The 27237-nt window shown below is 29.0% G+C and overlaps 3 protein-coding genes across 4 annotated transcripts in view; 2 read left to right on the top strand and 1 right to left on the bottom strand.

Moving 5' to 3' along the window:
- The window catches only part of LOC116774340 (carbonic anhydrase-related protein 10), a 45587-nt gene extending 21421 nt beyond the window's left edge, over nucleotides 1-24166 (bottom strand). For both annotated transcript variants that reach the window (XM_032667047.2, XM_032667046.2), the window contains exon 1: nucleotides 24008-24166. The gene's annotated coding sequence lies outside the window, so the exon portion shown is untranslated. The remainder of the gene's footprint in view (nucleotides 1-24007) is intronic.
- Nucleotides 11705-15036, top strand: LOC133319709 (uncharacterized). Its single transcript, XM_061524962.1, has 10 exons — nucleotides 11705-11783; nucleotides 12144-12197; nucleotides 12282-12335; nucleotides 12558-12611; nucleotides 12696-12749; nucleotides 12834-12887; nucleotides 13583-13799; nucleotides 13921-14060; nucleotides 14190-14318; nucleotides 14894-15036. The coding sequence occupies exons 1-10, from the start codon at nucleotides 11705-11707 to the stop codon at nucleotides 15034-15036; spliced, it is 978 nt and encodes a 325-aa protein (XP_061380946.1).
- Nucleotides 17266-19524, top strand: LOC133319708 (fibrohexamerin-like). The gene is made up of 5 exons (XM_061524961.1): nucleotides 17266-17338; nucleotides 17852-18068; nucleotides 18153-18292; nucleotides 18559-18684; nucleotides 19487-19524. Exons 1-5 carry the CDS (start codon nucleotides 17266-17268, stop codon nucleotides 19522-19524), a joined length of 594 nt encoding a protein of 197 aa, XP_061380945.1.
- Nucleotides 24167-27237: the final 3071 nt, after the last annotated feature.

Below are 27237 nucleotides of genomic sequence, written 5' to 3'. Positions count from 1 at the left end.
GCATCTTCATACATGAGAGTTGATAATAAAATTTTATTTTAAAGTCTCTCTAAGCAGTACATAGTGCTTCGATTTAAGAATAAAATACTTAAAATGCTAAACTTTGTACATAAATATGAAATATACTCAGTAATATCCGATATATAATTACGCAATTTATTTTGTTAGACCTATTACGAAATCATGAGCCAATTAATCGAAAATGTAATAAAATAACTCAGAATATTATTAATACACAAAAAAAAATAATGATACCACATCCATTCTTTTTTGAAACACAGTTATGAGTTTTTTCACGAAATTGAGTGCGGGCTACCCGCGGTTTAATATAACGACTCATCTATTGAAACATTATCTCGAACTTTCACACGTCAACTTTTTGCATTACGGTATACATCATTTTTTATTACACACCTCTTGTTGGTTATGGTGTACTCAAACTTTGCTTATTATCAATAACCTCGCCGAACCTTACCATTATATAAGCTTACATCAATACCGTATGTAGTATCTGGATATATTATAAGACTAAAATTTGCTTCTATAATTATACATTAGTCAAATAGATAATCCGATTAAAGTGATTATGATATTATCAAACAAAAATCCCAAACTTATAACCCGATTCGGTAATCCGGTTTAATTAAATATCACTCAGGTAATCAGAATGCCGAAACTCTGAAATTAACACCTCCCGGGAAATCCCAAGTTTCAGCAGGTGGTTTCAAATATGCTAATCCACTACCCCCTTGCAAAGGTTGTTTGCTATTCTTGTTTTCAACTTTACGATTCTGGTTGAAAACATTTATATTTACGATTTAATCAAAATGTGATTATATATATATATATATATATATATATATATATATGTTGTTATGTAACTTGTATGGTACAAATCTATTTACGTATCATATATTTCTTCCTTATTGTGCAGGTTAGTTAAAATAACATTGGCTTGAAAAAATTATTATAAATTTTTATTGCTCTCTTAATCCTCATTGCGAATTTGACTCGCCAAAGTAAACAGACAGGTTTAAAATTTTCAATTACTTTGTTGTCAGCAATATAAATATATTATTTGGTATAAGTATAAAAAAAATATTATTTGTATGATTTTAAAATCGTAAAAAGTCCTCCAGGGAATTTATAGTTAATATTTATACATAATACAATACTATAACAGTTTTGAAATTCGATGCCAAATTTATAGAAAATTTCGTTGTCAATTATGAAAAATTTAATATCTGAAAATTAAAATTTTGTGTGGAACCTCTTTCACATATTTAAAACTCGTCTTTGATTTTCATACGAATACTACGAATACTTTACAAACGTCTTAAACAAAGCATTCAACAATTTGAATTAAAGTATACGTTATTCTTATAATACAATTATTAATTAAGTATATGCAATTACTAAGTTATTCTATTTAATCGCTTCAACACGATATACACAACCCTAACTCGTCTGAGACATGAAACATAAGTTATTCTCTTGTCAAATTGAGTTCGAACGCTTACATTATTCAGCGTTTGTTATACAGGGTGTTCCAGTTATTAGCTTATTGTTCATTATAATACATCCAAAGTTTTGACTATCACAACTTGAACAGTACTTTCAATTATTGATACAACGTTATAAGGACGAAAGTATAGAAGGTTACTGATGAGATAAGGTTACCAATTCAAATAGGTGTAATAGTATTTAAAGTATGTCAATGTCAATGTCGTATATTGTTTGTCGGGTTACATAATATATGATATCTCAGAAAATGTGGTGGTTTTCGGGGTCGTTTCTCTCTTAACAAATTCAAAGAAAATATATTTATAAAAAATATATATTTACATATATACATATATGTCTACTCATTTGTAAACCGTATCCTTGAATCATCTACATAGAAATTTTGTTACCAAAAGATAACTGTAGATAAAATATGCTTGTTGGAAATACATAATAATTATACTTATTAATCATTAAACGCATTTTTATTAGTCTAAATAATTAAAAAAATACACACATAGTTTCACATATTATTGTTTATTTAACAACAGTCCACGTTGCGGTGCACAGGTAAGATAAAAGGTCACTAAAAAATTTTATTAATTTTTTTTTCATTTAATATAAAAATTATTAAAATATTTCTTTTAAGTTTTGCAAAAACAAAAATATAAGCCTACCTTTTTTATATCAATAATAAATTTTTTCAAGGGCTACAATCTCGATTCTGTTATTCAGGTTGAAATCTATCATGACAGTAAAATTTTATACAGCAGGACAGTATAGACTGGTTAATCAATAAGGCCACAAGTAAAACAATTGGTGTAATAACTTTTCTTTCATTACATTTCGTTGATTTTGGACGTAACGAGATAGTAAAAAGCCTATAAATATCTATTGTGCTATCAAATACTAAGCGATTTCACCAAAACGGCTCCGCAGTTTTCTAAATTACTCAGATATATGTTTGATACGAAACAACACTGTATACTATTAAAGGTTAATAATAACCGGAAAAACGATGTACTTTGATCTAAAAACTGATCACGCTATGAATAGAATAAATCTTATATGTATACTGTTTTAATGTGATCATAGTTATAAAAAATTTCATTACTACCGTTTATCTGACGCGTTTATAACTGGTTAGTTGGGTAAATTAATACAAATTAATTTTCGTTTACTAAATAAGATTTTATCTGTAACAGGTGAACAAAACTGTGATAATAATATTTTTTCTTCACCATCACCTTCATCATCATTATCAGCCATGGTCTCTCAGACGTTAATTACAAAGAGGCTTGAATTTTGGAAACCTCGACTCAATGTTGGCAACTTTCACGGAGTCGTCCAATATGCTTGTAAATTCGGCCCACCATTACTTATTATAAACATTTCTTTTTCATTTTAAATATTATTTTCAAATACACCAAGAACTGTTTCGAAAACATCCAGTAAAGTTTCGTGCTTTACTAATAAAATCATAAAAAAAAAGTTGACATCAAATATGGAAATAAATTTTAAGAGAAAATTGTTAAAAAAATATTGCAAAACCATTTCAAATAGCACCGCTTTCATTGTTTTTAAATAAATACTGTTTAAGTCTTAGAGGAACAAGCAGGGCTTAAAAATCCAACACAAGCAACTATGAAGCTCATGAATTACAAATGTTAAACTAACACTTCAATTAATAACTAATTACAAACTATAACTTTAATGTATTTTTATGAACTGGACATAAATATTCTTAAAAATTATATAGATATTATGAGATCTAAGATTTTCGCGAGTTTTATTCATTTAAATGAAACTAGTATTATTCGGATTTACTACGCGGATTTTATTATTTAAAAACTACATAATCCGGACGTTTCGGTTACTTTGCAGCAACCGTGATCACGGGCAGACGAGGTGTTTGATATAGATATTTTTTTTTTTTAATAAAATAGATTTTTTTCCCATATTTACAACGATTTATGTTCCTTCAGATACTATAATGGATCAGTTAGGAACACAGCTCAAAACTGGACGTTGAAATTTTGAAAATATAAGACATATAAAGTTGGCTACGAAATAATGACATAATAATAAAAGCCAGTATGTTCAGAAATCTAACTAGGTTTATGACTTGTTATTTGAAACCAAATTAAGCAAAGTTTTCGATGGCCAAAAATATGTACGCTAGAAATATATTTGCAACATAAATTAAAGGCAATGAATATTAATATTTATGTTAATGACAGTTTACGTGTTAATTCCAATTGTTTTTTGTATGTTTTTGATAAACCTGTGGTACGCGCATGTAAATTATTTACGTTGGCGAATTCGAAAGACAAATTTGAATTTGAGACTAGGCAAAATAAAACTTAATATATCTCGTTATTAAATTAATCTAGATTTAAATGGATCTCTCTCTCTTAGTGGAAAGGGGTCTATTGTCTGAAAATCGTTAAGTTTCTTTCATAAACTCACTGAGTGAACTCACTAAATTACGAATATGGCATTCTCCAAAAATACATTATAAAAAACAAATATTATTGTCTTGAAATTTCTAAGCAGAAAAAACTTGTTTATTTTATAGACTACCCGCTTTTTCCATATTTTACTGTTAATGTTGTTTTAATTTTATTGTATTCGTTTTTAAGCTACACCGATGCCAAAAACCAAAGCAGAGCTTTTGCTCCGATCATCACCATTAGCACAGGCATAGTTCATTAAGGACATCCTCCGTTGCCACATGAATGATAAAATTGTGAGTTATGCATTGATTAATGTCTAATGGTGTCTAGTTACCTGTGATAACACATTATCATTTCTATTAAATTATAACACTGAAAGGGAAATAGGAAAATAAATAATTTTTGACCATATACAAGAAAAAAAAATTAATTAATAAAAAAACGAAGTTACGGAAATAAAGAATTTTAAAATAACTTTTGAATTTTTTTTTTTAAACTTTGCACTAAGTAGTTTTATTAATAAACTAAGTTTAATATTTCTTTATAAAAATTCTCTTAAGGCTGAAATATTTTGTGTTGCGATGATATTAATCATCGTAGTGCAAACCAGGTGTTGACTGACTTGACCAGGTGTTGACTTGCAAGCAGTGATAATAAAACTCTGAATAATAAAAAAAAATATTTAAATTCCTATAAAATTTGCAATAACGTATGTAACTATTTCCAATTCTCACTAACAGCATACAATATTGATAATTATTTATCAACTGTTACTAAGCCAACAGCGCTGTGATTTTACAAAAAAAGTGTTATTTAGCTGTTTGAGATTTTTTTTTTTATGGTAGTGTTCAATGCAATGTGAACCAACGTCAAAGTCTTTTCAAACTATATTGAAATATTAAATTCAATCTCTATATCGTACATTTGATCCTATATAATGCTATACTTAAGATTGTTATAGCATATATCTATATATTGTTATGAGACAATTTAACTCATTGAAGTTGATTATTACGAAGAAACATATAATACGTATGAAAAAACAATACAAAATCCTCGAGGATATTTGTGCGTCGGCCTCCAGACCAGACATATTTATGTATTCGCGAATTTTAAAGCGCGTTGTAATGACAGAGCTTACGGTTCCTTGGGAAACCAACATCCCTAAAGACCATACCATCAAGGTCAACAAATGTTACGAGCTCACAAACGAATTCAGTCGAAATAGGTTCGTCGGGGATTTATACGCGATAGAAGTGGGAGCGAGAGGTATAACGGCTAAATCTCTCTACAACCTACTAAAAGACTTGGGCCTGTCCAGAACTTACATCAATTCATTCTTGGAACCTACTTCGAAGGCAGCCCTAGTAGATTCTTTTCAAATATGGTTAGGTAGGGGGAGGAGCTTGGACAGTGGAAGTGAGCGTTTAACGCGCATTAGTTAGGGGCCCCTTAAACCTACACCTGGGTCGCAAGTCCCAGGCACTGTTGAAGCTCCTCTCCCTGCAACGCGATGAACCCGGCACCCGCACGGTGAATCCATTGAATTCTAAGAGGTTTCGTCTCGTCTAATACAAACTAATATGTATAATTTGTAGAAGTACCTACACTTAAATAATAAAAGAATGACTAATAAAACCATAGCATTAGGATTCTGTTCCAAAAATTTATATTCAACGAATTCTAAATTTAATATATTTCACAATACATACAATGTAATGTATGTCTTCTTTATTCTTTTGATATGATTGTCCTGTTGTTAGTTTATGTGTTTTTAACATCTGAAGTCGAGAGCATAACAAATCAATTACAACTAGGCAATCATTATTCTACGACTAACGTAATATATATAAAATTATATATGTAACAATAAAGTGATATTATATTTTTTTCAGCTTCGGATATAAACTTTCTGCTACGATAACTATGCCATAAAATTTTCTGTAAGTGTACAAGATTTTCAACTTATAATATTAGGCCATTAGATTAAAGTTTTAAAATCGAGAGGAGGCTTTGGAGTGACCAGACGTACATAAGTATATACTATCTTGCTTTAATTTTACTAGAAGTCTAATGAGAAAGCCTTATAAGATATGGTCTCTCAATAGAATTAAGTTCCAGGACATTGAGACAAACGATGATTGTAAAGAATTATAACGCTATTGATTGTAAGAAGTTTCTGAATTTTTCGTCTAAATTTATATTTAAATACAAAAAGGAACGGTTTTAATTTTCAGACGACGAGAACTACATCGAAAGACCTTGTAGGATTTACGACGTAAATTGTATAAGAAATTTTTTTTGCGGAACACTCCCTTCGTAACATAACTTACGGGACAGTCCCGGACCCTTTGTACAGGCCTGATTTTTCTTTACATCCGCCTAGAATTAATGTGACAGTGACAGCACTTAAAGTCGAATACAATGGTCTAAGCGGAAAGATCTTTGAATTTTAGTGAGTAATTTTTAAAACTTATCTTTTTAGCTAAAAAATCACTTATTTTGTTATTTCTAATAAGATCAGTGCCTCTCTTATTTTCGCGTAAATACCAAAACTGATAGGTTAGTGCCGGCAGTTGACTTTGAAGGGTTACGTTTTAATGGAAATGACAATTATTTTAAATTCCAAAGGCAAATAACCTCTCGTTACCAATGGCTCATTCAACGTAACTAATAACCTAAGCAATTTATAATCTGAATTAAAAACTATACGAAAATATATAAGTCTTTGAAATAAAATAAAGTTTTGAGTGTCTTGAGGTTCTTGTACAATTATTAAAGGGAAATTGTAAGTGTAGTGTGTAGTGATGTTTCGTATTCCTTCTCGGTAATGTTAAAATTAATTTATTATTACTATTGGGTTATTTATTTACAGAAACTAGGTTATTGGAATACATTTTCTCTTTTTATAGAATCTGTTGGCTCAACTATCACAATACCCAATTCGAAGAATCTTCAACAAAAAGACAGTGAAGTCTTCGCCCACTCCAACACACATCTTGTAAAGTGTTCGGTGGTAAATTAATATCACAAATGAATTAGTAGTTGTAATTTAAATTATTATTTTTCTTTATATATAAGGTTTCCTGCCAGTTAATCATTCAACATATATGTAAAATAATATCAAAGTTATAAAAATAATTACGCACATTGCACGTGTTAAAAGCGGAGATTTTTTTTTCTTACATGGAATGTAATTGACGGTTGATATTTAATACCCTTTTTTTTAAATTATATTTGTTTTATAATTTCTTTTTCAGACCCTCGGTTGTTTCCAGCAGCTGTACAATTTTTAAGAGATCCTCAATCAAATATTCTAGAAGAATTCCTTTTTGAATCAATATTCTTGATATCGAGCGTCACTCGATACAGTACTTGTGATTTTGGCTCAGACGTATTTTAATATTTATAAAAATAAATAACAAAAATTTTATTCGATTATGTTTAATTTTCATACCAACTATCTTGATACAAGAAGGACATGAACTCTTTATACAAGATTTTCTTCTTTATAGAATTGTTATTAAAGTTAATAATAATAAATGTTTACTATTATTTATAATTAAATAAATATATATATATACAGTAATCCCCCCTATTACACGGTATATTTGTTCCGCGTTATAGGAAAACGCGTTGTACGAAAATTCTCGTAAAACGCGCACGTATGACCTCGTATAACGCGTTATATACAAATGATTCACATTTAACTTTTCTTGTTAAAGAGGGTTTAAATCGAATATTAAGGAAAAACTATGTTATGAACGAAATATATGCGTTTTATTAAAATCAAACCAAGAACATTTTCAATAAAAAACTTATACATATGTAACTAAAAAACAGGTAATTTCAAATAAATCAAATAGTTCCAAAAACAGTTTTATTACATATTTATTCGCTGTCGGAGCTATCTGAAATAACGTTCCACCGACATCTTTTTTTAACGGAATCTTCAAAGGTTTCACCTTTCGAATTTTTATTATATTCTTTACTTAAGAGCATATTTTCTTGTTCGTCTTGGAATCCCCGAGTTAAATGAGGAAAATCACGTGGGGAATCCCCGTGTTATATGGGGGAAAACACGTGTTATACGAGGGACATGAAATCGCGTTATATGAAAACGCGTTATTAGAGTACCGTGTTATAGGGGGGATTACTGTACATATCACCAGGACTTCTCAATGATGAGTGTTGTGCAGCAGTTTAACCTTATCGCTTAAGCAGTGTAGTGACCCTTTTCTATAACATATATAGAGTATTTTAAATTTAGAACAATATATTCCTTTTTCATATTTCCTTTCTCTTTTTAATAAATAATCCTTATATGGCTATTTATCATGATTTATAAAGTTATTACTTAAAGAATATTACTCAAATTAGATTTTGTTCATAATTGTCCTCGATGTAACTGTTAAACGTTTAATTAAAATTTAATTAACAATTTCATATTAGTAATAAGAATATAAACAAAAGCGTTAAATAAAAAGAATTGTATATAACTGTCTTACATCAAATCATTACATTAGCAATGCGAGTAATTTTGAAGATTAAAATTAATTAAAAATCAATATTGTATTACCATAAACGAGCTAATGATCACTAATGAAGGTGTGATTTCGAAAGGAAAATTAATGGGATGGATGCACGGAGATCGGAGTGGATTGGAGTGGAAAAAAGAGAGTTTACTTCTGATAGTTTTTATAGGACCAAGTTATTTAAATTCAAAGATACGGTTTCGTAATTATTGTATTTTTGGAAATTCCGAATAAAAACCTTATTTTGGCCTCGGGCCTCCAATTCGTCACTGTTAAAGGTTTTGGACTGTACCTACGATTCCAATGAAAAGTAAGCTAGTGGGCAACAAAAATAAGAATATTTGTTGTGTTTTTCCCATCTGACATGCACTAGGCGAATAAAGATTTTTAAAACATATGATAAATGATAATGTCTACATCACATTATTAAGACTAACATTTTTGTCGCCTGATGTGACGCAGACAACAGGATAATTATTTTTGCTCCTTATATGGTAGCTATAAAAACAAGGTGCTAAAATAAAATCAACATATTAGTTTGAAGAAAAATATGTTCAAATTTAAACTTAAATTAATTTAAAGTTACATGAATCCTACTAATATTACAAATATGAAAGTTTTATGATAATTTTTATTCCTTCACAATAAAACTGCTGCATTGATTTTGATAAAATTTTTCAGTTATTTAGCTTATAGATCAGAACAACATATGGAATTTAATAGACTCCGTTTAGGTCCCTAGGGAAAAGGTCACTAAAAAAATATTATTAATTAATCACAGATATATATATAATATTATACATGACTCTTTTGTATATATTTTATTTAAGTCAACAATATTAATTTCTGTATGAACCAAATTTTTAAGGCCAGAAGTAATAAATCGTGGGTGTGAACTTAAACAAAAATAACACCCAGCAAATTGAAATATACAGATATAATGACGTATTTGTCTTCAAATTTTCAAAATAAAACAACACTCTGTATAAACAATTATAATGAATAATTACCGGTAAACGGTACAACACTGGTCTAAAAACCGATCACGCGACGAAGAGTATAAATCTTACATGAATACAGTTTTATTGTAATCATTACTGTTAAGTGTAAAAATGTACTCAATAGTACTGTTATCCTTTGTGACTCAACTTGTAAAATGCGCTGATAATTTCGAAATACCTAATGGTAATTAAATATATATAAATATACTTTATTACTTTGGTAATTTCTTTGTATTTTACATAATTTTTTTTTCTTCAAATTAGTTTCCGATCTCCCCAATTCTACCGGGGCACTTAATAACATAGGAAACTTAGGTCAAAATAGTAAGTAATTTTCACAATTTATTAAGAAAACACACACACAAATGAACAATTACTCGCTTAAATATAATTAATTAAAAACGAACTAGTTTTTTATAAAGATAATTCTGTTTGATGTTACATGTCATGAAATAAAATATTTTCAAAATACAATAGCCATTTAAATTATATATTTGTTTTGTTCCTTGGCCAAATTAAATAGACTATTTCTCTTGATAGGTGGACCAGCTGGTGCTTTAGGAATTGAACCGATAACAAGTAAGTGAATGAAAGACATGTTATACCAAAGAATGAACTGATTGATGTTATCTTATAACTGCGTTCAAGATCAATAACTTTTAATTTCGTTTGCACCTTAACTAACGGCTGCAGTTGTTTTACTGACAAAATACATGATAAAATAAGTTAACAATCACATATTTAGTAAATTAAATCATAATAATTAATTATAATTAATAAACTCATATTTTCTCGTATATATCAATGTAAAAGGTTTTCTGGTCCTTCCTCGTTATTTTTTTTCATTTGGTTAATATTATTAATATAAGTAATGTTAATATTAAAATAAATAATTCTCTTTCTATATAAATTTGTTCGAGCAGACATCGGACCTGGACCAACCGGGAATCTTGATAACAGTAAGTTTAAAATACCTATTTTTATATTATAAAAAGATCTGTTAAACAACCTAAGGAAATGGTGTTAAGTAATTATTTTTGGACAATATTTTTATGAGAAATTATTCAGTCACGATTAACCCTCTCATTATACAAAAGACATAATTTTCAAATGCAGATAGTAGGTAGGGCGGTGAAGGAAATACACCAAACTCAATACCACAACGTAAATTTACGTTTTTTTGAAAAATAAAAACTTCATAAAATAAAATATATTTTATACATTGCTAATAAAATCTATTTCTGTTTTTAGTTCCCCTTGCGGGACAGGGCGGAATTGGTAATTTGGCCAATACTGGCTCACAGCGTATGTATATGCAATTAGTAAACAAGTATAAAATATGTCTTAATACGAATACATTGAAAATGAAATTCATGTTGTCTTGTTTAGTTCCCGGCGGAGGACAGGGCGGAATTGATAATTTGGCCAATACCGGCTCACAGCGTAAGTATATGCAATTAGTAAACAAGTATAAAATATGTATTAATACGAATACATTGAAAATGAAATTCATGTTGTCTTGTTTAGTTCCCGGCGGAGGACAGGGCGGAATTGGTAATTTGGCCAATACCTGCTCACAGCGTAAGTATATGCAATTAGTAAACAAGTATAAAATTTGTATTAATACGAATACATTGAAAATAAAATTCATGTTGTCTTGTTTAGTTCCCGGCGTAGGACAGGGAGGAATTGGTAATTTGCAGAATACTGTCTCACAGCGTAAGTATATGCAATTAGTAAACAAGTATAAAATTTGTATTAATACGAATACATTGAAAATAAAATTCATGTTGTCTTGTCTGTCTGTCTGTCTTGTTTAGTTCCCGGCGGAGGACAGGGCGGAATTGGTAATTTGGCCAATACCGGCTCACAGCGTAAGTATATGCAATTAGTTAACAAGTATAAAATTTGTATTAATACGAATACATTGAAAAAGAAATTCATGTTGTCTTATTTAGTTCCCGGCGTAGGACAGGGCGGAATTGGTAATTTGGCCAATACCGGCTCACAGCGTAAGTATATGCAATTAGTAAACAAGTATAAAATTTGTATTAATACGAATACATTGAAAATAAAATTCATGTTGTCTTGTTTAGTTCCCGGCGTAGGACAGGGCGGAATTGGTAATTTGCGGAATACTGTCTCACAGCGTAAGTTTATGGAATTAGTTAACAAGTATAAAATATGTCTTAATACGAATACATTGAAAATGAAATTCATGTTGTCTTGTTTAGTTCCCGGCGGAGGACAGGGCGGAATTGGTAATTTGGCCAATACCGGCTCACAGCGTAAGTATATGCAATTAGTAAACAAGTATAAAATTTGTATTAATACGAATACATTGAAAATAAAATTCATGTTGTCTTGTTTAGTTCCCGGCGTAGGACAGGGCGGAATTGGTAATTTGCGGAATACTGTCTCACAGCGTAAGTTTATGGAATTAGTTAACAAGTATAAAATTTGTATTAATACGAATACATTGAAAATAAAAATCATGTTGTCTTGTTTAGTTCCCGGCGTAGGACAGGGCGGAATTGGTAATTTGCGGAATACTGTCTCACAGCGTAAGTTTATGGAATTAGTTAACAAGTATAAAATTTGTATTAATAGGAATACATTGAAAATGAAATTCATGTTGTTTTGTTTAGTTCCCGGCGTAGGACAGGGCGGAATTGGTAATTTGGCCAATACTGGCTCACAGCGTAAGTATATGCAATTAGTAAACAATTATAAAATTTGTATTAATACGAATACATTGAAAATGAAATTCATGTTGTGTTGTTTAGTTCCCGGCGTAGGACAGGGCGGAATTGGTAATTTGGCCAATACTGGCTCACAGCGTAAGTATATGCAATTAGTTAACAATTATAAAATTTGTATTAATACGAATACATTGAAAATGAAATTCATGTTGTGTTGTTTAGTTCCCGGCGTAGGACAGGGCGGAATTGGTAATTTGCGGAATACTGTCTCACAGCGTAAGTTTATGGAATTAGTTAACAAGTATAAAATTTGTATTAATAGGAATACATTGAAAATGAAATTCATGTTGTTTTGTTTAGTTCCCGGCGTAGGACAGGGCGGAATTGGTAATTTGGCCAATACTGGCTCACAGCGTAAGTATATGCAATTAGTAAACAATTATAAAATTTGTATTAATACGAATACATTGAAAATGAAATTCATGTTGTGTTGTTTAGTTCCCGGCGTAGGACAGGGCGGAATTGGTAATTTGGCCAATACTGGCTCACAGCGTAAGTATATGCAATTAGTTAACAATTATAAAATTTGTATTAATACGAATACATTGAAAATGAAATTCATGTTGTGTTGTTTAGTTCCCGGCGTAGGACAGGGCGGAATTGGTAATTTGCCCAATACTGGCTCACAGCGTAAGTTTAGAAACCTTTAGAAAACAAAAATGAAATAAAATTAATACCAGAATATTGGAAATAAAAAGTACACTATTTTGTTTAGTTTTAGGCGGACCACAGAACTCACTTGGAAGTTTAACAAATATAGTCCCTCTCAGTAAGTTATTAACAATTATATTATTTTTTGTGCTAAGTTCAGTTTATGAAGAATAAAAAGTAGTCCTATTTAAATAGCTTACTCAAATTTATTTCAAATTTGAACACAAACTTTTAAAGTATGACTATTAAAATTTCAGTTAATTAATAAAAATATGTTTTTAATACTATGAAATAAGAAAAAGACCAAATCATAATTTGGGACAAGAAACTACTAATATTGTTTTGTTAATATTGAAACATAAATTTTATTTTCAGATCTCACCCAAGGACCATTACCGATATCGAGTGTAATATTAGGTATGGTTTTAACAATAAAATTATAATTTTAACTAAAATGTACTTATTCAAACTCTTCTTCTTTAGTATGCATAGCTTTTTTATTATGAAACAATTTTATATATATTCAATGTTATATAAAAAAAATATTCCTAAATTGCTTGAGTTTCAATAATATTCAGTTGATTTAAAAATCATATTTTTTTAAAGTTTTCAGATACGAAGACTGCTTTATACTTAATTTCGTACATATTTTTATTATTACCATTACTCCTTAGGTGATGAAACTAACATAGAGAGGCCGTGTCAATCATTCGATATTTACTGTATCAGACGTTACTTCAAAAAGAACAGCAAATGTCAAGAAGTTTTAGGACCCGTTCCAGATCCGTACTATAGAGCCCAGAGTACACTGCAATTTCCAGTTATTAATGCCACATTCTCAGCCTTTGACGTCCTCTACTCAGGCCTCAACGGAAGGATAGTTGAATTCTAGTAAGTACAGCAAAAACTTCATATTTTCGTTCGTTACTTTTACGGAAACAACTGTTACGATAATGAATGTTTTTTTGAAATTAATAATGATAGTGGGTAACATTATTTGATGTTTTTTTAGCATCAATAGAGACACAGATAGATTGGTGATAGCTGTTGAGTTCCGGAATGTGACCTTTTATTCGAAAGATGTCTTCTTTAGGTTTTTCCGACGCGCCAAAGAACCGATTACTACATTCGACTACCTTTACCAAAACTACCGTAAGTTATATTGACTCGTATAAATTATTTTTGAAATACAACTGCTACTGATCTCTTTTGCTTATAATTTAAAGTTTAATTAGTAAGCATTACAATAAATTGAAATGTCACCTAAACAATTGATTTCAGAATCCTTCATCACTACCACTATAATACCAAAAATACGAAACCTCCAATTTGCAAGAAGTAAAACCAACACTTTTACTAACGACGCCGCGCCTTCTTTCAGTATAGGACCAAATGCTTTCAATTATCCAGGTATGGTATAACAAATTACGTTTATAGAATTAAACGTTAATAATTAAATTTTAAAAGTAATTCTCTATTGTATTATAACTTATGGGAAATTCAAAGTTATTGCCTATAAATTTTCGCTGATGAATAAGTTACAAAAAGGTTGTTTTAATTGTAGGTTTTATATCATATTTTTTTTATATTAAATTAAAACATTATACTATATTATCATCAACTATCATTTTATTTAATTCTCGAATTTTGAATTTAAGAAGAAAGTAATTAATATCCTAGGTTTAGTTAAGTTTGGTGAAGTAAAAAATTTTTTTTTTTTTTTTATAATAGCTGGTTTAACATAGTTACATGGTTTTTATAAAGTTTTGTTAACAAAGCTATATTATAGTCAAATTAGAGTAAATAACATTATATTTAGTTTGCTATTCGACTATTTCTAAATATTTCAGCCGGGTCCGATTTATTCATGTAACAAATTAATGTTTTATTATTTTTTTCATTTAAAAATCGATTTTATTTCTTTTTATCCATATAATCAACAGAGAAGTAACAATTCATTGTAATTATTGAATTATCAATTTCAGATCCAGCGGTACAGGGAGCCAGAGCGTCGATAATTCTCAAAGCATCTCAGTTAACACGGGAGGCACAGTTGACTGAGGGACCGTTTACTGCTGCAATCTTTATCCAAAATAACATATGTAATTTCCACCTAAAGGTTCTATAAACGAGTTGTAAAGAAAATATATTTACAATACAGACACTGTTTTATTTAACTTTGAACAGTGAACATATGTAGTTCTAGTGAATTCCAACAACATACTGTTATTTGTACAAACCTATTATAAATAAAAAAAACAAATGTACAATGATGATGTTTTCAGATGAAGAAATCTTCAAACTAAATAATTCCTGATTGATAATATAAATGGATTGGTTAAGGAAACAGGTTTATTATTTGCAGTTATAAATGTCATTTCCAATTACAAAAAACAGTAAATAAATATGACTAAATAGTTTTTGTCTTAAATTGGATTTTTTTTATTATTATTTAACGTAAATAAAAATATGTGAATTTGTATTTTATAAGTTCGTTGAAATAAAATTCTAAATTATTACAATGTTATGAACGTTAATATTGAAATTTTACACGAGGGTATGAAGCATGAAATTTTTTTTTTCACTAGAAAATACTTAAATCTTGAAAATGTTAAAAGAAATCTATTGGGCACAAATGAAAATAGGAAATTTTTTTAAACCAGCCTTTTTAATTTATTTTGTAAATGCTTACAATCTATTCATTATATTTAACACTAATTTAAATCACTTAAAATCATTTAATTATAATACTACCTCAATAATTTTTCATCCACTGTAATTTTTTTAATGTTTTTTTTTTAAATTCAAAACTCTACATTTAACGGGATTATTTTAAACATTATATTATTATATATTATCATCTTCGTAATAGCACAATATTTCCTTATGCCACCATTGTAGCAGTGCAATTTATTTAGAGAAAGATATGGCAACTAAAATATTTTAAAATGTCTGCTGTATAAAATCTACCGATTATAAAGAAAAAAGTGTATTAAATATTTTTTAAGAGTATTACATTCTTGGTTGAGACACAAAACACATACTGATTAATATTTTTAAAACACGATTCATAATTTTTTACTTATTATAAATTATTAATAGAGTTAATTTTTTTATTTTTTTTTATAACACTGGCTAAACTAAAACTTTTCTGAGTCTTTGTCTATGTATTTATCAATTGTTAGTTAGATTACTTTAAAAATTGTCCATAGTAAAATTTGTGAGCAATTTATTTTAAGAAATTTATACTTCAAGTAATTCTAAGTAAAATTTAACGAACATAGAAAATAAAGAATTGTTCGCTAAAGTCCAAATTAATGTTTATATATTTAGACTTTTTCTCTATATTATTCAATAGAATTAAATAAACTTTGAACATATGACATTACTAGGTACCAGCCCCGGCTTCTCACGGGCTCTTTACAAAAAATATAAAACAACCTGATTAAATTTGAGAATTCTTAAACTCATATTATGATAACTTTTAAATGGTACGGCCGATTTAAATGAATTTAAAATAAAATTACAGATACTAATGTAGACTTGAAATTTATGGAAATAGCTTTCCAGTAAACGCTTTAGGAATGCCAATTTTTAAAAGTTGTAAAATGGATATAGTATGTTATCTTTAAGATATAGACATATGCCACCGCGGACTCTTCTGTAGAGGTCTTTTATAAGATATACAATTTTACAATATATTATTTTGTTTTATCTCAAAGACTTGAGCGTTTTCGTTAAAAGCTTTCAGACGGCTCATATTCTCCCGACAACTTCAACAAATATCGATAATGTAGATACAAGTAAATACAAAAACTTAACAAATTATATACTAAAATCTTCCTCAAGATTCACGCTATCGAGTGGTGATAACTGCTTGATAATCGCTGCAGTGGTTTTTCCGTTAATCGCAAACAGACAGACTTTGTTTTATAATATGTATTGAGGCGAGGGACTTCGTTTTATAATATGTATTGATGATTGATTGATGATATAACTCGGCGTCTAACTAATGACATAAATCACAAGTTAGTTCGCAAATAGTATTAAAAAAAAAATTTATGCAAAACATTTCAAAGTGTAAATCGAGTCTGTTCTTATTCTGATTATGACAACATAAAAAGTAATTTAATGTCACAGTAGAAAAATATATCATGACGGTACGTTAAGTTGATGTATACTCTATGATTACTAAACAAAACAAATAGCTGTTAAAAACGGTATCAAATCTTAAAAAGGATGCTACGATAATAAAAAAATAATAATAGATCGCAATAATTATCGCAATTATAATGTCACGCAAAGTATAGTTAATATAAAATACTTGCACGCACAATAATTACTGTATTGTACAAAAATGTTTCTTGCCTGTACGGTTTTTTTGTTTCTTTCCTCCGGAGTGGAGAGCAATAAAGATCAGGTACCATTAGGTAAGGATTGATTTAACTATAGCATAGTTAATGTGTTCATAAGTACTGTTACTTACAATTGTTGTATTTCAGCGTCAGATATATTAGGTAAACCAGAAAATGTATATCATACCAGTAGCTGGCCATGTAAGTTACCAATATTATAAATTTAATTCAAATAAGATTTTTTTTTTAATTATAATAACTTAATTAATTACAGATCTCAAAAGAAGAGACTTCTTCACCGTGTCCACACCTGGTGTGTTTGCTCTACTATTGTATTTTAAGCTTCTAGTGAATCTTATTTTAAAAGGAATCTATGAGGAAACTTTTACAGACATAGTTTAGAATACAACAGTGTTTCCGAACAATTTCGAGTAAAAATGATATTCTAAGTTTGAGATAAAATGACGGATATAGAAATTTTATTTTTATATACGTACATTACAAACTTATGACTTTTGCTTATAATATTTATTTCATATTTCATATATTTTTATAGAAAAAAAAAAAAAAAACAAATTTAATTTTCAGACGATGAGGGCTACATCGAAAAACCTTGTAGGATTTACGACGTAAATTGTATAAGGCAATTTTTTGCGGAACACTCCCGTTGTAATATAACTTACGGGCCTGTCCCAGACCCGTTGTACGATCCCACATACACTCTCTATTTGCCAAGAATTAATGTAACCCTAACTTCATTAAAAGTGGAATACAGAGGGCTTAATGGAAAAATCGTAGAGTTTTAGTAAGTAATATCATAACTATATATTAATATATATCTATTACGTTCCTATCATTGTCTTCTACATAATATATTGCTTTCTTTTAGCATAAACCCCAAGACTGATAAATTGGTGCTTTCAGTCAATTTTGAGGGTCTCAGTTTTGGCTCAAACGACAATTACTTCCAATTTGCAAGAGTCGGAAGAGAACCTCTCGTTACGAATACATTCCTTAACGTATCTTACAGTACGTAATTATTGCATACCGATAATATTATACCGAAAATTATGTCGTCGGTTTTAGGAAGAAACAATTAAAATTAAATTTATAGTAGTAACAAATTAATTAATTCCATTACTAAATTTAGAATAAACTAAGTTAATATTCTACGTTATTTAAATAAAACCGAACATACGTATTCCAAGTTGTATCGCCTGTAGTTGTGACTTTTTTCGAAGCTGTTACATTACTAGAAAAGTACTGATTAGAATTGTAAATTGTTTTTATCGTAGCAATCGTGAGTTCAACAATCACCATACCTAATTTGAAAGATTTGCAACTTCAAAACAGTGAAGTTTTTTCCTTCTCGGACACACCGGATGTACCTATTTTCGATGTTGGACCCAAAGCTTTCGGTGGTGCGTATGACAGCTTAATAAATATTGAATTAAATTATTATTTTCAGTCAGTTCCGGATATAATATCATTGTAGGTTTTGAAAAGTTTTTAATACATAACAAATTTTTGTCTGTTTTTAATAGTAAATAATTTTATAAACTTTACTAACACATGATTCATTGAAACTCATAGACAGATTTTTTTATTTCTTTATTAACTAGCATAAATTTTTACCAACACCTGTCAACAATGAGGGGTTAATATAAAAATTATATATAAAAGAAATATTTCGTCACTTTTAAGGTAAACATCTTGCCTATTTACATGTTTTTAAAACCGTTATGTCGTAATATATCCACAATTTTTTTTTATTATAGTGTTGTTAATTTTTTATATTTCATATAGATTTTTACTAAAGCAGCTTTTTAATTTTCTAGATGTTCGACTTCTTCCAACAGCTGTTGAGTTCCTGGCAGACCTTCCATCTAATAGTATGGAAAAATTCCTCTTCATATCTCCTTTCTTCATAACGAGCTTTATACAATACAGTATTTGTAATTTCGGCGTAAAATCCAATGTATAAAAAAAAACTATTACAACATTCGAGTATATATTTTTTAAAAATTCTTTTATTCGTTACTTTATTATCCATGAAGAATAATACGCCTTTGGAAATTTCCGGCAAGAAATTTTCAGGTTCACATTTCCCTCTTGTAATTTTATTTATAATGTGATTATTAATATAAGTATAACACATTAACATATTTAATTAAATTGTATAGAATATTATTGTCATAAAAGTAAGTCTCTGTTGGTTTATAGATGACTACAATCCCGTGTTGGAATATCCTTTAAGTTAAACGAAACAGATTTTTATACAAATTCAATTCTCGAAGTCCACGTTTTGACTGAGTTAATTAATAAAATAATCCCTGTACTAAGGTAATTAGTTTACAAATATCTTTTGTGACAAATTAACTTAAACCGGAAATATGTAAATATAACCGGAAATATGTATCATCGAGGAAAGTATGTTGTTTTTCTCATTCATAATTAATGTGCTCTCAGCACGCAATAATTAATAAACAATTAAAGAAGCAAAATAAATTATAACCGTATTTTATTACAGGGTTGATTGCTATCAATTATTTTTATTATATTATCATCTTAAAATGAAATTTAACAGTAATTTAAATTTTTACCAAAATGGCATAGCACCTTTCTGTTAAAAATACTTTTCAAACTAAAAGCAAAAACGAGCTGTGAGAGAGAGTTAAAACAAATTAATCCTAATTTTATTAAAAGTATAACGAATCAAATAAGTTAAATTCATTACGATTCAACAAAAAAATGTCAATGAAATAAGTAACTGGTAAGTAATAATGAGATATTTGTTACTTCGATGAATTCAAACATAATTAGTAGGTGTTTTAGTCTCAGATATGTTTCTTATAATCACAAACAGGTTACGGGCAATTACCAGAACAATAAACTCCGTTAAAATAGCTAAACATTATTATTTCAATTACATAAACACGAAACAATAACATATTATACGAATTATTTTCACTAGCCACAGGTTCAAGAAAAACTATGAAACCTACTTTCATGTCATCATCATCATCATCATCAGCCTATAGGAGCACACTGCTGAGCAAAGGCCTCTTCTCACATAGAGAAGGTGAGAGCATTAATCACCACGCTTGCTCAAGACGGGTTGGCGATTTCAATCTTATAATTTCAAATTATAAGACCAGGTTTCCTCGCGATGTTTTCCTTCACCGTCCGTCAGTGGTGTCTAAATACTCTTAAAAAGTACATATGATTCGGAAAAGATCACATTGGTACTTGCCAGGTTTCGAATTAAAACTTATAACCTCTACCTAATACTACATGATTGCCCCGGTGTTAGGATAGCAATGCCGTTCTATTTCTTGTGTGGTATCGGGAATCTTTTAGTTCATTCACTATGAGTTTATTTCGCGGAACCAGCAATCACTCTAGATGGTATTGAGACCATACAGCGTTGTTGCCTCGACGATGTTCGTTTAATTTGACTGAAAGGTTTATGCAAAAAAAAATGTTATCGTTTTTTTATAGTCAACGTGTAAATAAACATTTAAAATCTGTATCAAGTGAAAATTGTTAATAAAAACTCTTCGTCGATTAATCTTCTTGTTTCGTCCGGTAGCTTGTTTACCGTTTTTAATTTACCGTATAATTACTCGGCTTATTAACAACGACTTTAAAAAAATATTTCTTGTTTCTTTACACAAACATATTATATTTTTACGTTATCAATTTTCGCAATTACAAAAAATATATAACTAACAGAGTATGAGACGTTAACCTCTGCCTTTCATGGATTCATCGTGCGGGTGCCGGGTCCATCACGTAGCAGGGAGAGGAGCTTCAACAGTTCCTGGGACTTGCGACCCAGGTGTAATTTTAAGGGGCCTCTATCTAACACGCGTTAAACGCTAACCTAGACTGCCTAAGCTCCTCTCTCTACCTAACCAAATTTGAAACGAACCTGCTAGGGCTGCCTTCGACGCGCGTTCCAAGAATGAACTGATGTAATTTCTTGACAGGCCTAAGTCTTGTAGCAGGTTGTAGAGAGATTTAGCTGTTATACTTCTCGCTACTACTTCTACCACGTATAAATTTACAACGAACCTATTGTTAGTGAGTTCGTTAGAGAACTCGTAATACTTGTTGACCTTGATGGCATGGTCTGTGGGGATATTAGTTCCCAAGGAACCGTGAGTTCTATTATCACAATGCGCTTTAAAATTCGCGAACATAAAAATATGTATGTTATTTCTAATATGATTTATAAAACCAGAAAGATAACTCTTTATTTCCTATTTTTTATTAAAAATATTTAATAATTTCCAGAATGGAATTTAAATTGTTTCATATAAATAATTTTTTTCTCATTTTATTTCTCAAAGTCTTCGCTAACTTACTTTTTGTCTGAATATTTTTTAAATATTATAGTCTCTTAAAGATTTCTTTATTGACCGTAAGCTTTAAACGACATTTTTATTTATAACTTGATTAAAAATTATTTACCAATTTCATCCCCAAATATATATAATCTGTGCAAGAACGTGTGTTATTTCCGTCGATGTTATTCAAATTTTATTGCTCATATTTTTTCAGTATTTTTTTTTAATCAATTACTTAAATTGCATTTATATTATTAGAACCGCGTTTATCAACTATCAGATTTCTATGGTATTTTAAAACGAAATAACTTGTAGAAAATATATAATTTTTTATTTCTTATTATTTTTATACTTTAGAATAATCCATTAGTTTTATTTTTTGAGTTCGAAATAGAAACATAAGTCCGATTTAAAATAGGAAAAACCACCCATTTGATTCAATTCTAAATTTTAAATGTTTTCCAAAAAATTGGTTTTATTTTATTTGTGGTATCGTATATTACATGAGCTGACGATACACAATAATGTAAGCAGCACCGTCGCTGAAGGTGTAACGTGTGCCTTAGTGGTTACTGGGGTTCAGAAAGGAAAGGAAAAAGGAAAAATAAATAATATTTTTAATTAAGCAAATCGCTCTTCAAAATTTTTTTTATGTGTTCAAGTAAAGAGATTACAGATACGCAGTAATATTTTAAATTAGTCATTAACATTAATGGATATATCTTTAGGTGAACTACAAAATTTTATTTTTGTTAATTCTTGGCAAAAATCCGGCTTTCTGGTCGTTTCCGTTAATATACGCAAAAAGTGTTTATCCAGAGCTAATCTTAGTTGAGTGAATCAAGTGTGGCAAAAAACTTATTTCTCGAGATACGTGAAGATTGTTGGCTTAGACCTTCTATAGTAGTTGTTATAGATTGCAGTAGTATAAAAAATTTACTAACAACAATATATTATCATAATGAAGTAATTGATTTTTGTCACGAACATATTTTTTTTGTTACCGCAAGAATAAAGCGACTTTCTAATTTACTGAAATAGTAAGATAATGTTAACATCAAACAATATGTAAAGAGATATTTTAAGTTTATGAAAGTGAGATAACAGAACAGATCTTATATATAATTGGGTATTAATAATAATAATTAAGTTCGTATTAATATTGTTCTTTGCTTTAGTCTTTATGTTTCCGACTCCGAACAGTTGTCCGTGAACACTAATACATCAGGCAAATTTTTATTGAGCAAACAAACTATAATTGTTTAATTTTAACCTAATTTAAAATATTTATAAAAAAATATATATTATTATTTTCAATTAGAACAGTAAAAAAGTAAAAGTAATTAATTGATTCTTTACTTTAAAGGGAATCGAACACCAAAGTACTTATAGGTATATACATACATAACCTATTTATACATACATTATGTGCGTCAACTGTCATAACTTTAAAACTAAACTTATTCGTTTCTGCATATTATTTAGTATTACATTGAAGTATCTAAATAAAGTGTCAAATATTTCGTTATACTCGCTCGCTTTCACCTAGTTCAGGATCGTTTTTCAACGTAAATAAAATGCAATATTTCTTCGTAAATTTATTTTAACATTGACGTCACTAAAGCGAAATTACTCGGACTCAATAAATTATTATTTTTAACGTTATTACAATTAAGGTTATATTGAAAATGAAATTTTGCTAAAAAAATTTATTCTACAGACATTTTTGTTATCTATTCCAAAATATTATTGTACTTTTATCAATGATATTAATTACATAAAAAGTGACATGCATAGAGAAACATTTTTCTCAAAAAAAAAATCATTTTAATATGATATACAGATTTTTATACGATTAATATTTATATTAAATACAATAAAATAATTCAATAAAAACATTGTAAAGTAATAGTTTTCTATTTAACAAATAATTTTAAGTATAACATAGAATTTAATCACTCAATATACACGTACGTAATTGTTTGTAAATTTTAAGATATTAAAAACTACATGGAAGCTGCAATGATTATATCATTTTGTACTAATTGTCTTCACGCAACATCACTATTGTTAAATGATCATAAAAGCTTTATCTGGCCTGGATTTTTATTTCATAATCGTACTAAATTATCATATATTATTTCAAAGGTTATCATCAGTTCATTTACGATCTCGCGCCCGCACTGTTTATCTTGTTTACATGTTTAAAATAACTCGATCAACTAAATTTATGTAATATGAATTAATTACTTACTTGATGATTTTTAAATATTAGTAAGAAATTTTACGAGACTAGAAATTTTAATAAAATTTCGATTAATATTATCCAAACTTAAAATTTAAGTATATAATAGCATTATAAATATATTTAATTTCTTATTAATCAACTTACCCTTAAAAACCTCTTTACGCGTCTCTGTCTAACACATGATAATTGATTCACCGAATAATTAAATATCACTTTGCTTAAATATATTTTATACGAAAAACTTTTCGATATACTTTCGGAGGGACAGAAATCTCTCCCAAGACACGTCCTCTCTCGCGAGAACTCGCGGTCAACTGAATGAATTTCACGAAAGCCTGTCTCTGCTTTTACGAAATGAACTGGCTATTATTATAATTGAAAGACCTAAGTCACAATACTTATAGAACAGCAACAATAAACTTTCTAAAAGGCTCTATAAGATCGATTTCAGCTTGAATGGAAAGTTGTTTTCGAAGTCCTCAACTGTTTGTTTGGGAGGGACGCAGAGGCGGGAATGAATGTGTCGAAAAAAAATAAGCCAACCACGTCTCACTGAGTTAGGGCTCCATGGGCGGGTTTACTGTGAGTATCTTTAATTAAAATAGAAACTTTGGCTGCAGCATCAAAAACTAACCAGGATGTTGAAAGAAATACAAAAAAAAAATGCTTCGAGTATGGAGTTTGATGGAGGAGACTTTGTTCTAGTAAACATATTACACAAATTCAGGCGCAGTTCTGATACTAAAAAGGCTGCGGAACTTTAATTAATTATAGAGTTTAAAAAAGCCTTGCAATAACTTCTTTCTTTCTTTATTACACAGCAACCTCATAACTGAGATTTTCTTTAATTCTATATACCTCAAATGAAAGTAATATTAATAATAATAAGTAAGCAATTTTCTCGTTTATTTTTTTGAGTCGTATTTTGAAATAATGCATTACGAAACATTGTTTTTTTTTTTTGTTTAAAAGTGTTATTAATTTTTTTTTACCGTTGGTTATTCACCAATGCAAGGTTACTGAGATTTATATAAGAACCTAAAAAAAAAAATATTTACTAAAATTTTCTTATATGTATTTAATTCTTAACTATGAATTGAATATTAAAAAAATGGATGTCAAATATATACAAAATTATAGTTAAATTTTAGAATACGAGATTTCAAGTGTTATCTCTTTCAAACTAAGGCGTGGCTTGCAGCACGCATGCGTCACAGAATCTTAAGAATAAGATTCCAGCATCTCGCAAGAATATTAACTATTCAATATTCCATTATATATTTTAAAACCTTAATTATATCTTACATTCAACTTATATTTTGAAAGGTCAGACGCGTTTTAAAAAGGTAAAGATTTCGTTCAGATAGTATAGAGAATATTTTTTATGAAGAAAACATACTAATCTTATGTTATTATTATAAGTCACTATTTACTAAACAGAGGTTTTTTTTAAATTGTCTACATAAAGAGGTGAATATCATCAGGAAAATTTTTAATTATTAAATTTGAGAAAATGTATCTCAAAGATTGTTACTATGAAGATTGTTGTTACTTTAGCTTTTGCGTTTAATTCTGATACATTTTATTAAAATATATTTTTGTTATACCGCATATTGAAAAAACAATGCTTAGTAACTTTCCAAATGTAGTAAAAATAATTAAATTAATTTAAGGAAATCTCTCTAAAGTACTAAAGTTCTTATTCCTCCTTAAAATTACTAATTGATGTAAACAAACTATAAATGCAATAGTGTACTCGACATTACAGAACAATGTCCAAATAAAATGATCGTATCAAAATTCTCATTGCAGTTCCAGTACAGCGGCACGTCTGTTCATCACGAAGTACAGTCACGGACTGTCGCCTCATTGAACGAGTCGCCTTGCGAGGTGGCGCTGTCAATTACGCTCAGATATTTTGGCGCCCAACGTGGGACCAACTGCAAGTTTATAGAAATGCACGGAAATTTTCTTTTATAACTTACATTTAATATAGCGATTTTTATAGTATTATAATAGTTCTGCACTAGAATACTTTGTATTAAAATTCAAGTATCAGTCACTGGTAATGATATATATAACAAATGGAATATCAAATGTATAGCTCTCTAGGGATTGGCGGTTTCAGTGCGATTAAAGCTGCGAGCCGTTTGATGTATTCATCCTCGAGGAAGCTGTGGAAAGAGATAAAAGTATCGTAAAGCTGGTCCGGGATTTGGAACCATTAAGTGAAAAGTTAAGTTATACTTGGCTAACGTGATTTTTCAAACCAATAAGAATCGTGCTCACTAATTGTTCAGTATTTCACACATATGAAACTAGTAACATTAGATGATTTTCCTCGTACTAATTTATTAGTGGTACTATATGTCACTTTATGTCAATGGCTCTCGATGTAATTATTGTAAAACTCTGATACATTTTAATGAATCTTTCCAAGCACTGATTTTTTTTATCATGCACGCTGCCTGTATAAACAAATAACATGTAAAAATATCAACAAGTCGTAAATAACAGTTAAATTTAATATAAATCACAAATACAGATAATTTTTATAAATGGTAAATAACAACTGAAGGTAGTTTTAAATAAAATGAGGTAATTCCAGCGGTGGGTCCAAGTTTGTAGCTAATTGAATAGAAGAAACTTGTTGGAAGGTGGATCGCGTCGTCCGGGAACTTTGAAAAATTCCTTACTAGTTTTGTTTCACTGTAACTTAATAAAAACTGGGAAAGAACTGGAAGTTTAGGAAATAAGTTTGCAGACGTCGCAGTTTAATCAGATAGAAAGCTTATTACATTTTGCACAATAAAAATATTATTTAATTGTAATTATTTAAGTGTAATTTATGGGACTCCATCTAGATCTTACATTGATAACATTTTTTTTATTTTTTCACGAGATTATAGAATAAGCAGTGAACTAAACAATAATCAAACGAACATATGATAGTCTCAAATGACAATATTGAAAAATTTTCAAAACCACTTCGTATCACTCATCAATATATCATTTCTTATTTCTTCTCTGTAACTGAAACAACACAATAAAAATATTACACGTTCTGAATTAACTTCATTAAACTATCAATTAAAAACAAGAAAACATAACTTATAATAAAAATCTTTATTTGCATATGATTTTAATTTTAACACGCCTTAATCAAAATAAGCGTGCAAAAATCTTAAACACACAGCAAACAGACTTCCAAATATTCACCAAATAACAAGGGAATGGATCATTAAGTCTAGGTTTATGTGTCAAGTGTTGCAAAAACTAACTTTAAAAACATCACGTCAAGGCTGAAAATGCTTTATTTCGTAAAGGCAAATACTTTTTTTATTCAATTTGATAAAGTCGCCGCATTAGCGTCG

Source organism: Danaus plexippus, chromosome 26 (assembly GCF_018135715.1).
Source record: "Danaus plexippus chromosome 26, MEX_DaPlex, whole genome shotgun sequence".
Taxonomy (NCBI): domain Eukaryota; kingdom Metazoa; phylum Arthropoda; class Insecta; order Lepidoptera; family Nymphalidae; genus Danaus; species Danaus plexippus.
This window is presented reverse-complemented; position numbering and strand designations above follow the sequence as displayed.

Excerpts from the sequence above, each read along its gene's own strand:
- LOC133319708 (XM_061524961.1), top strand. The coding sequence starts at position 17,266 with ATGTTTCTTGCCTGTACGGTTTTTTTGTTTCTTTCCTCCGGAGTGGAG. Across the intron at positions 17,339-17,851 it reads TAAAGATCAGGTACCATTAG|ACGATGAGGGCTACATCGAA; the intron begins GTAAGGATTGAT and ends TTTAATTTTCAG. Across the intron at positions 18,293-18,558 it reads ATTCCTTAACGTATCTTACA|CAATCGTGAGTTCAACAATC; the intron begins GTACGTAATTAT and ends TTTTTATCGTAG.
- LOC133319709 (XM_061524962.1), top strand. The coding sequence starts at position 11,705 with ATGAAATTCATGTTGTCTTGTTTAGTTCCCGGCGGAGGACAGGGCGGA. Across the intron at positions 12,612-12,695 it reads GGCCAATACTGGCTCACAGC|TTCCCGGCGTAGGACAGGGC; the intron begins GTAAGTATATGC and ends TGTGTTGTTTAG. Across the intron at positions 12,750-12,833 it reads GGCCAATACTGGCTCACAGC|TTCCCGGCGTAGGACAGGGC; the intron begins GTAAGTATATGC and ends TGTGTTGTTTAG.